Source organism: Corvus cornix, chromosome 2 (assembly GCF_000738735.6).
Source record: "Corvus cornix cornix isolate S_Up_H32 chromosome 2, ASM73873v5, whole genome shotgun sequence".
In the NCBI taxonomy this organism is placed as follows: Eukaryota; Metazoa; Chordata; class Aves; order Passeriformes; family Corvidae; genus Corvus; species Corvus cornix.
In genome coordinates this window covers 91,392,887-91,405,119 of record NC_046333.1, presented here as the reverse complement: position 1 = coordinate 91,405,119, position 12,233 = coordinate 91,392,887, and the positions used below count along the sequence as shown (strand labels likewise).

General features: G+C 37.1%; 1 protein-coding gene across 3 annotated transcripts in view; it reads right to left on the bottom strand.

Annotated features, from left to right (window-relative positions):
* The window catches only part of GABBR2 (gamma-aminobutyric acid type B receptor subunit 2), a 469,148-nt gene that overhangs the window by 189,706 nt on the left and 267,209 nt on the right, over positions 1–12,233 (bottom strand). For all 3 annotated transcript variants that reach the window (XM_039548719.1, XM_019282587.3, XM_039548720.1), the window contains one exon: positions 10,077–10,137. In XM_039548719.1, the coding sequence (XP_039404653.1) occupies positions 10,077–10,137 (61 nt within the window). The remainder of the gene's footprint in view (positions 1–10,076; positions 10,138–12,233) is intronic.

Sequence of the window (12,233 nt, the reverse complement as noted above, 5' to 3'; positions counted from 1 at the left end):
ATTTTTTTAAAATTCTGTTCTCTTCTCTGAATTCAACAAGCCCTTCGTGCATTTACTGACCTTTGGGATTCACACTTCAGAGACTTTTCAAAGTCTTTTCCTCTGGAGAGGGGAAGCACAGACTATATACGTGAATAAGTCCCTCATTTTTATCAGGCCGTCTGCCATTTACTAACACAGCACAAATGCAAGATTCGCCTGCTGTCACATCAGACTGCCACAGCCATGCTCCAAATGTCACATTAGCAGAGTAAGGTTAAAATCACTTTGTGTAACAACACTTTCTGCACTGACCTTTTGAAGGGCCAGAATGAGATGAAGGCTTAGCTCCCCTTTCTCTGTGCAGGGAGCCTCTCCTTATTTTCTCTCCTAAATGTGAGAAACACATGCTTCATATTCCAGGGGGAGTTGTCAGCTTTTATGAACATGTGACATTCCTGCAATCCACTGAGCTCTCCTTGGCTCCATCCTATAGCCTGTGTGCTACAAGCAGTATTCTAAAAGAGTAAAATTGATTGCTTGAGAATTAGGGTCTCTGTGTGTGTCAGACACCTTATTCTTGAGGAACACAAGGATCTGCTTCCCCAGATGTACTCAGGTGAAGGCAGTATGTAGGGCTATTTGCCTCACAGGCTTATAAATAACCTGACCTTTTAAAATGGCCAGAACAGGGTATGTGTATTACTAATTTGGATCCTATAGCATATTTCTAACAGAAGCAGGGATCCCTCATGACTATATTATAGATGGGAATATGTTTCCTGGGGAAGAGCTATCCAGCCTGCTCAGTGCAAAAGCAGAGTGACTGGAACAGACTGGAATGGACTCTGGGAGATGGAGGAATCACCATCCAGGGAAGTATTCAAGAAATGACTAGACCTGGCACTTAGTGCCAGGTTCACTTTGACAAGGTGGTGATTAGTCAAAGGTTGGACTTGATGAGGCTTTTTGCAAATTAAATGATTCTATGAGTTTAGGGAATACCCTTTCAGTGAGGTATTGCTCTTTTCCTCCTCCTTCAAACTAGTCTTTATTGGTAGATCCAAGATGATTTGCAGTGGCCAAGACACTGACAGGGAGACTATCCCCATGCTTCCCATGTCATGTGGGGCTTCTGAGCCTGCCTAGTGAGTCCAGTCAAGTTCCAAAAGTAAATTGATTATTATACACAAGAGATTAACCAGTAAAGACTGTACAGTCTGCCAAGGTCAACCATGGCCTGGATAGCTCTGAATTGGATATGCAGAAAGCAGCTCAAGGAGGAAAAATGTGTCCATGGCATAAAGGTTAAACGAAGAGGGGAGGAATAAAGGGAGAACACAGTGAGGAATGAAACAGCTTTGTGTCAGTAGCTGGGGATCATATAAAATAGCACTTAGTTTTATGTACAAATGACAGTTCCCTATATCTCTGCCTGACCCTGTTCCGTACACGAACAGTATTAATTCAACACATTTTTCATTCTGGCAGTAGTTTGAACTGAATCACTGCTAAATCATCTGTGGTGGAATCACTTTGCTACAGGTAGATATACTAGATCAATCTAATGAAATAATTTTCTTATGAGGAATTCATCCCTTGTCCTCTATAATCATTTAAGGAAAAAATTATACACGCGCTCCAGTTGAAGGTAACAAATACCAAGACGGATGGAACTTCAAACAGAGATTTTTCTCAAGAGTTCACACTCATGTTCTCCCTTTGGTTTCAATTTTTGAAGTAGCAACTCAAGAGCAAGAAAAGTATGACCCAGTCCTTTCATTCCAGGGGTAGGGGTACATTAACGTCCATAGTAAGCTTTTAAAAAATGTTTTGCCGAAGTCCAAAATGTCTGGGGTGTGGCTGTTGTGGGTTTTTTAGACTCCCAGACCCTGTAAAAGAAAAGTCTGAAAAATGTGCTTATTCTAAGTCAAAATATGGGATTACAAAGGGTCTATACTGACTCTTGGAATAGAGAAATGGAAAGCTGCTATTTCCTGAACTGGCATCGCCACTTCATTTCTTTTCAAAAGGAGAGTGAGAAATTTCTGTTGGAGCAAATCAGTAAAATTCAATGAAAATAAACAGAGAGATGTTTATCACAGATCCATTGTGGAGTACTACCAAAGGTCAGACATTTAGACAAAATTCAAAAGATTTCTTCCAAATCTATTAATTACATGTGCTCATTTAAAGAATCAGAATTCTTTAATTTCTGAACCAGGGTCCAGGGATTATATATTGAAATAGATTGTTTTTACAAAAAATAAAATGACAGCTTAGAGAAATAGGTGCCAGTACAATGACAGCATTATGTTCTACAATTTGAAATTAAATAAGCATTTGTAATGGCAGAAAAAAACAAAACTATGATCAGGATGGAAAAAAGGGGACTAGTAAATTTGAAAAGCAACTTAACCTTTCTGTTCCATTAATAAGGAGCTAATAGCTCGACTTAAACTGCTTCTGTGCTCTCAAAGTTTTAGTACAAATCCCTAAATGAATTCTGCAGCATAAAATTCACAACTGCCTTTGGTTACCTACACAGTGAATAAATCCATATTCACTGTTTCAAAAGAATTATTCCCTTTCCATCTCCCTTATCTATAATAGATCCACCTGTCAGAGATGTTTTCTCATAACACTGTGATGATATTGCCTACCATCCCTGAAGTAGTTCTATAAAGGAAATTTTTGTCAAATATACTTTGTTATAAGATTCCACAGATTCAGAGATCTTTTAGGCTTTGTAAGATTATCTTTGTATCTCTAGCCTACAACTATACAAACCATTGAATGCTGGCTTGGTGTACTACTCAACAATATTCTGTTTTGTCTGCTCAAATAGTAATGTCAAATAATAAATCTATGTCCTTTCAGTGACCTAGATAAACTTCATTTTCTTCTTTTCCATTCATCAAGAATTAAAGTTATTCTCTTTCACGGTTCTGTATATCTTGGGGAAATATTTGAACCACAAGTTAGGGATGATGTCATTGCAATAGACTGAATTCTTTATTAATTATGCCAAATTAAATATTTTCCCATAATATATATCAGAATTTAATGGGTTTCTTGTAAGTCTTATGGCTCTTTTTATCCCCATGTAATGTATTACAAATTCTTCCAGAAAAAGTGTCTTTCTGAGATGCCAAGGGGAGAGATTAGCCAGCACACATCTGCAGAGAGCAGCAGGTCAAGGTGGCCCCATAGCCCTCAAGAAAACCTCTGTCTCTCTTCAAAAGACAGGGAGGACTGGGTGGTGACAAGGAGGGACAGCACTGTACATCACCTGAAGTGGAACATCTGAACAAGTTAACTCTTGTAGAAGTAGGATTCTGAATGCCAATTGGAAAAAAAAAAGTTCAGTTTAAATTCCAGTGAAAGTCAAGGAGCTCTGAAGGAAAAATCTAACAATTCTTTCAGGTCCTTCTTAGACACTATTTCTTTAGTTGGGTACTAATTTCTGTTGACTTTTTGGAGCTGAATACTTCAGTCTTTGGTATAAATGAATTCTAGTAAAATTATTTTCCATTGCTTTTCAACTTTTTTTGTTTGCTGTCACATTTGAAAGTTAGTCTTTTTTCTCGGTAATTAAGACACTTCCTAAGACATTTTTGCACAACATAGTGACAGAGACTTATCAGATCCCGTGAAACACTTTGTGCCTTGGAGTATGCTGAATGTACTGAAGTGGAATCCTATGAAAATGACAGCTTCTTCTATAGTGCGTCTGCTTGTCCCAGTAATAATTATTTGCACAGTTCAAACCACCTCTCAAGGGATGAACTGCTGTGTAAAGCACAGTCACACACACACTGAGAAGCAGGTCTCCCCTGCTCCTCAAATGTGCCTGGGGCAAAATAAAGAATGCAACTCTTCCCAGCAACCCTGTCATGCTGACTGCAACTTTGGGTGGCACAGAAGTACCCAGCTAGCCTGAAATTAGTTGGCTTGAATGCTGATAGCTGCAAAGCCGTGGCCTCCCATAGCTGTGCTCCCAATGGAAAGGTTACCTACCAAAGCACTGATTTCGCTCCTGAGCAGATTTCCAGCTTCCAGTCTGCTCCATGTTATTGTTGCTACACTGCTCACAGCCCCGTAGTTGGCCTGTTTAAAGCTAGCTCAGGTAAAACAAACCAAACCAAACCAAACCAAACCAAGCTGCCATGACGACCAGCAGCTGCATATCAGTGTCCCCTTCCAGCAAGTCCTCCCTGGCCTTGCAATTTATATCCACACAGTACTGATTGCTCAAAATGAGGTGACTCTACTAACTCCCCACACTTAATCCCACTAATCTTTCTTTGTAAATAGTACCCTAAGATCCCTAACAATTTCTACAACTCTTATCTGTCCCTTCTCCAGTTTGACAGCACAAGTACCTAACTTGGGCACCTGAATTTCAGTACTTTTTTTTCATGTTTATTTATAAAAACAAACCAAATGAACACAAACCCCAACTCCTAATAAGTAATGACAGCAGATTACAAGAGAAATAACTGGCACAGGAGGAAACATTGCTGCTGGTAGGTATGGAACAGAACAGAAATTGAACAAGAATGTGTCAAAAAAACCTGACAATAAAAGGGGAAAACAGCTGTAAACATATATTAAATATAAACTCCTGCATAGTTTCATCTGACAGCGGACTTTATAAAGGTACATGAGATACTGATATTATATATTATATATTATATATTATATATTATATATTATATATTATAGGTGATGTTCAGTGCTAGTGAACATAACACACAAGAGAAAATGAATATCAGTATACAAATGCAGCTGTTGGTACTAAGTAATTAAGAGCATCAAGGATGAGGCCTTGGACTTACTGTGGCTGGTTCTTTGAAAACATCAGTGCTGTGCTCTGCCCTTTGGCACTGGTGGCCAAAGAGGCAAAAAGAGGATGAATGTGGCAAGACAGAATATTGTGAAAGCAGTTAAAATAATGCAGAAAGGTCATTCAGAAATGTGAGGTATGGAGGTGGATGTTTCAGTGTTGTGTGTAGCTGTCATTAAGCTCTCACAAAAGGAATAAGAATATCAGGAAAGGTAGAGGCTTATTAGAATTATAGAGCAGCTTTTGATGAAAAAGCTAAATGGATAAAAAAGACTTGCATTTCTAAAAAGACTCATTGATAAGAGAGATCTGTAAAACATGAACAGTATGTAAAAAGTAAGACATAGTTATTCCTTGCTTATCACATTACAAGAAGCGGGGTATGCCCCGTGAAATTTTAAGACAGTTGATTTAAAACAAACAGATGGAAGGGCTTTCATCATTACATCCATAATTATTTTGTGGAACTCATTGCCAGTGGATGTGTTGAAAGCCAAAACTATAAATGGATTCATGAAAGACATGACAAATTGATAGACAATAAATTCACATGCAATAATTAAACCTTATGGTCCAAAGACACCCTCCAGCTCAAAAAGTCATGAAAACACTTGCCTTTTGGATTTCAGAATGTAAACCATGCACCTGTTCTGATACAGATACCCATAACAAAGACTCATCATATACTTGGGAGATCCCCGCTTCAATTCACTTTTTTCTCCTCAGCCTGAGAAGAACTGTAGTTTTCACCCATTTGCATTTATACTTACATATGGATAATGATTTTCACTATTTGTCCTGCTAAATCCTTGTACGACATAGAAAAAGAAATCCAGACTGGTAGACCAGAAGAAAAAGGGTGAGTGGCCCTGACACCTATTAGCAGTTTGATACTCACTTGGCTGAGGGATCCAAAGATTTATATTCAAATAAATTGAATTCAAAGGAAAAAAGAAAACAACAGAACACAGAACCAATGCTGGAAGAGCAATTAAATTTTATGTTTTCTCCCTATGAACAACCTAACCACCAGTCTAGGGTGACATCACAGCATCCATCTATCTATCTACCTATCTCTGAGTTTTTGGAGTTCTTACTAAATATTTCCTATTAATTGGATTATATTCCTTCAACATTATCACAGAAAAAACATCCAGAGACTGGTTCTTTGGGACATATGCTGGATGGATGTTAAATATTAAAAGAAATATTCAAAAGCAATTAGTCACATTATTTATATGAGCCTTTATGGAAACAAGAACCAACAGTAGGTAACAGTATGATGGACTGTATTTAGAGTAATAGAAGGAAACTTTTCCAGGGTTGGATTGATGTCCCTGGAGAACAAGCTATTGTATCTGTGGATGATTCTGCAGAATTTCTTATGCCTCCTTCACTGAAAAAGTTGAGGACAGCAAAAAAGTCAGAATAAAGTAGATGAACTGAAGATCCAGGAAAGCAATCCTGGGTTCTTGTGTACCTTCCTCTTGACTGTAGAGTAGACATTTTTTTTGTCTACTTCTTTTGATTAAACTCAGAGAAGAATATCTGGGGCTTTTCCTGCAGAAATTCAGTAAGGCTTTTTCTAAGAAGACCAAAGGTGTTACACTTGACAAGTCATGCTCTCCCTCTTGCTTGGTGTACAGATCAGCTTTCAACACTAACAAATGTCATATCACATTATGTGGCTAAATGAGTTGAAACCCTTAAATTCTTCCCAGAAAGATATGGCAGGTGACCACCCACTTTCTTAAAGTTTTTTCCAATATGCGGACTTTTTTCCTATCTACACAAAGCATGACTTACGCACATTTCAATTGTATTTGTTTACAATTCTTCTTTGATTTTCCTTTTCAACCTATTCCAACACAGATGCCTCTTAGGTTTTCTCTGACACCTGACAGAAATAGCCATCTGACTGAAAGCAAGGTGCCTTCTAGGCTCCAGTCAGATTAATCAGAAAGGATCTGCCAAAGTGAGACATTTTGAAGGACAGGTATAGAGCCTATCCTTGAAGCCTCCCGTATCACGGCAATCTACAATCTCAGCTTTGTTACTGCCCTCCTTGCTCCCTGCTATGCCCACAAAAGTTGTCAGGACTCTTTTTCAGCTCTCACTAGATAAAGGATTTTGACCATCTATTTCAATTACATGTCTGACTATGAGAAGAGTTCCTTAATTGCACTTGTGGAAAAACAGCCATTCATTCAGAAGGATGCCAACTTCAAGCATCAATTGGATATCTCAGCCAGACTAACAGTCTGCTCTTTATTTACCAGTAAGGTAGGGAACGAAAATGCTATTGCATGTGCTCTGTATTCTCTGTTGCATACTAAATCATTCCTGGGAGGTATTCGTGATCTATAAAGCAGCAAGTAGTTTGGTCGCAGCTATCTCTGGCACCATCTGTTTGACCACTTGCAAAAGTAACAGACTGCACAGAAGCTGAAAAAGAGGCATGACTAGCATGAGTTTGGGAAAAACTGTATCTAGATCCAAAATTAAACCAGCTATTTAGAATTTCATCACAGCGTGTCAGGCGTACTGCAGTTGCTCTTTGAACCCTCACAGGCTGGTTTTCCCTTGTCTCTGGCAGATGTGGCTGTCTGTTTTTCCATAGCCAAAATGTTTGCAGATAGTTTCATTAAAACAAAAGTTTCTAGCAAAGAACAGAAAATTTAGCTCCTGAGACTGCCCAGATGATTTTTCTACCCAAGCAAATGAGGAACAGAGATTTTGTCCGTATTCTGATAAATGATTACCTATTTATCTGCTTTATTTTTCTGCATTGAATTATTTCAACTGTGAACAACTGCGACAATTTTCATTTAAACTATTAAAGAAACTATAAAGCTGTGTAGATGAAAAAATTACTCTTGAGGTATTCCAAAATACTATGTTTGGATAATAAGCTACTAATACATTTAATAGAAGCTATATTCATAATTACAACTAATCTTAAAAAAGCATTTACAAGACATCTTTGATGTGGTCTTTTTTCCTTGAAATCATCATGATTTGTATTATATTCTAAAAAAACCCCACTTTAACCAATGAGTTGTATGTCTCATGGTCGATAGCTCCTAACAGCTATAACTACAAAGGAAAAACCCATTTACCATTTTAAGCACTGGACTTAATTAACTTCTTTACATTATTAGGAACTTTCCCAATAGTCTAACAATTATTAAAAGTTAATGAGAATGTTTCAGAAAGCTTCCTAACCAATAAAGGATTCTTTTGAACAGATTAATAATGTCTACGATTATACCACAAGTATTGAATATAAAAGCTTTGAACAAAAACAATACCAATAAAAGAACAGAAAAATCCTTGATAATATTTAGAATATAATTTGTAGTTAAAACCCCCCCAAACTTTTATCTATGTTGTTATACTTTCCTTATTTCAATTTCTCATACATTTTTGCACATTCTCCTTATTTCCAAAATGACTGAGAAATTAACAAAACTTGAGACAAGCCTTAAGATGCGTTGACAGGCTATTGCTTGCATGAGGAGAAATCCAACCCTCCTCTGGTATTTCTCCATAGGATGCCTGAGTTATTTTTTTTTCTGTAGGTTAATTGGAAACCTTTGTTTGATGATCAAAATACTCAGTATGTGCCTGAATCACTTCTGAAATAGTAATTTTGCAGTTTCAAGGAATTTTAAAAGGGGTGGCTGTCTCCTGTGTTTTTACTGATCAAACAATATTTCAGCTGATGGTAAAACCATTCATGTTAAGTAGTATCTGATATGAAACTGAAAATGTTATAAAGAACCTCAGTCTGAATGGCTGGAAATAAAAATCAGTATAAAATCAGCTATACTGGACTTCTACTGCTCCTCTGGATTAGTTCAGAAGATATATATTGCACCTCCCCATGGTCCCCAATCACATCCTTAATGTGCAGATGGAACATGCCAAACTTCCTCCTCACTCTGGGAGGGTATTTGTAGCTGCCTTAGGCAAAATGCATTAGAGCTCTTCCAGACTTCTGAGGAATAAACACCTCTTGTAAAAATTTTCTCATGATTCTTTCATGTGGCTGTAAACACTGCTATTGTGAAAAAAGAAGGTGGGGGGAAGGAAGAAGAGGAAGCAATCAATATTTATCATTAGTGTTGAGCAAGAATTCCTAAATTACATTACCGTGAGATGATGTCTGCAAAGTTTTAGTGGGTCAAAATGCTTCCGGGAACATGAATTAATAGCATCACTTACAGTTGTGAAGGCAAGAGCAATTCTGAAGATTGCTTCAGTAATTTAGAATGAGTAACAACAGATCCCCTCAAGTGCATTGCTTTTCATTAATAATAATGTCCATACAGCAGACAATTTCTGTTCAAAGAATGAGCCTTTGTAACTTGGTCAGCAAGATTATGTTTAAAGTGATCTCCTGAAAACAAAGGGAGAGCAAGCTCTCTCTCATGCATTGTATGAAAAGAATTTGCCAGCTTACTACTACCCTCACGAGACCATCCAAATGCAATCATCTCCTGTTTGATCTCAGCCTCAGCCTAGGAAAAAAACCACATAAATTGCATTCTATAAACTGCAGAAACAACATGAATCACCATTTCGGCAGAAACCTGTCCCAGCAAGTGCCTCATCCTGGCTGCAAATGGCCCCTGACAAATCTCTATGGCATCATTTGTGGTCTCTGCTGCTGAGACCATTCCCTGCAGGAGCAGCTCAGGCTGAGAGGATGCAGCAGGCTTGGTGAGTTGCGCTGTGGAGCGTGTTGCCTCCAAGGGATGGGGTCAGCAGTTTGTGTCCTCTGCACGCTGAGGGACTGACTCCTGAAGCAAGTTTTAGCAAGCAGTTGCAGAATGTCAAAAGTGAGTTTTCAGAGAGCGCTAAAACTAACTTGAAAGAGTTGAACAACAAAAATCCTCTCTGAATTCCTTTTCACACCCAGTTTTAAGGAACAACTGTATTAAGAAGTGGATGTTTAGCTGACCAGTAGAGTTTTTTAAACAGCTGTTGGTTGCTATAGATCCGCAGTTTCTATAAATATGTGGATTGTTGTCAAGAAAAATTCTCAGAAATACTTCACAGCACTCAAGGTTCAGAACACAGTATTTTAAACAGGTAACAAAAACTTATTAAGTTCCTTTCTGCATCTTCCAAGTAGTTCCTTTTCAAAATAATTGTACTTACTTAGAACATCCTGAAACAAATGTAACTGACACAAAAGTTTGAAACTGCATACATAATATAATGAAAATTGCTTACAACCTACCTTGGAATTGAGTAAATTTGATGGTTCCCATCCTCTCTCCATTTCTGAAAACAACTTCACCCTAAATAAAACAAATAAACACTTTAAAATTTTTATATAAATCCCTCATAATATAGTTTTTCATTACATTTTAATTTTCCATTACCTATTAAAATTACCAAAGCAGTGTTTAAACTCTGAAGATAGTAGATTCAACCAGATTCAAAATAACTCAAGAACACCTCCTTATAGCCTTCTTCCACAGATTTCAAATGGCCTTAGAAAGGTGACCAGTGTTACCATCCACTTTTCATGGAAGGAAATGGAAATACAATAAAGCCAGTAACATATTGAATTTCAGATGATCAGAGATATGCAAACAATTTATTTTCACTGTTTGTTTTTATCAAGGATACGTAAAAATTTTCGAAGATCACACAAGAAAAAAGTTTTTCATTTCATTCATCCATCATACAGTTCTCCAAATGGCTCTGTAAGCTATTTATCTTATCTTATATACTTATCCTACTAGATTATAGATACCAGTAGCTCCTGTGGCTTGGTTCTGTACTATACCAATATGTGTGTTCTAGTATTCATTTTAATTGTAATGTCTTTAAATCAGTACTACCATTTGTGGTGCTACACACTGTTACTTGTCAATATAATGGCCATGTAATGCTGAAACCTCCTCACATATCCCTAGGAAATTACTCCCATCTTTCTTCCCATCTTTCTGGATTAAATTAAGAAAAGGTCTTGTTAAATTTCCTCCTTACTTCAGCTATTTCATAATTGAGCATGAAAGAAGAGGGTTTCACTCATTTATGATAAGTATTTTTAATATTTTGAACCTGTAGTGGAGAACTGAATGCTGTCAAGATAGATTGCTGTTCTACTTCATCCCTGGTTTGGCTTATTAACAGCATCTCCATAAATATTTGTTTTGCAGACATCAGAGTAAAGAAACCAAATGGTAAACCTGTGAGGCTACAATACATTTCTCTGTGCAAGCCTGCCACTTTTAGGATGACCCTTTATGGTCACTGAAGGGATGCACTGAAGGCCTCTGAAATACTGAAATCAGGTCCCTGCAGGAACAGTACAATGGTTTTGTAGAACAGCACACTCACCCCGCAGTTTCCTGCAAGCCACAAAACACCATTTCCCTTTAATAAATAGAAGAAGCCTTAAACAAGTATAAGCCACACTGTGCTAAGCTTGAAGAGCCAAAAGCCCCAGTCTCCTGGCTATTTTATGAAAAATAAGAGAATTACATTTGAAGTAAAAGAAGTGATATAAATAGATAATAAAATGTTGAATTTAATTTTAAAAACTATAGCAATGCTAGTAAGAAATAAGCCAATCAATGTTTCAGAAACCTGCCCTTAGGAATTATGTGTTGATTTATGGTATGAGAAATGAGCTATAATCTGTTGATATTCCAGGGCTCACATCAAGCCATTTCTTTGCTATTGAGATAACATACCATAAGATTTAGCTAGAGAGTTGTCTTCTTTACACTTGAGATTCATAAATTACTAAAAGTGTTTTTTCTTTATTTAAAGTAGTGGACATTTGAATAATAGATATTATTCAAATTAAGATGCAATGTTACAAAAGCCAATCTTAGCACTATTTCATCCTTTCTTTTTACCTCACCACACACTGCAGCACATGGGTCAGTACAAACTGCAGTTCATGGTGGGACGCACCGTAAAACCCAGGACTTATGAAATCCATGTGAATATAGCAACACACAAAATCCTCTTATGCCTTCCATTGTGTTTTAGTGACATTACATAGGCATATTTAGATACTTATGAGCAAAAGGATCAGTGATTGTATAGAATTAAAGAAAATAATGGAACTAATGTTAATATTAACTTCTTCAGAAGATGATCATCAAATTAAAAAATATTTCTTGATCAAGTCAGTGTTTTATTTCAAGAGATGTAAAATCCTGAACAAGCATTTAAATCAACTGCACAATTAAATAACTTCCACTTAGAATAAACCCCACCTTCTACTATATATCAAATAGTTAATAAGCAAAGCTTTCCTCTTCCATTACACACAGGTCATCCAGATGGAGACCAACAGAAACCACACTGGTGTCTTGGTGCCTATTTTATTTTCTTCAATCTACCATCTAAACTTTTTTTCTTTCTTTAATAG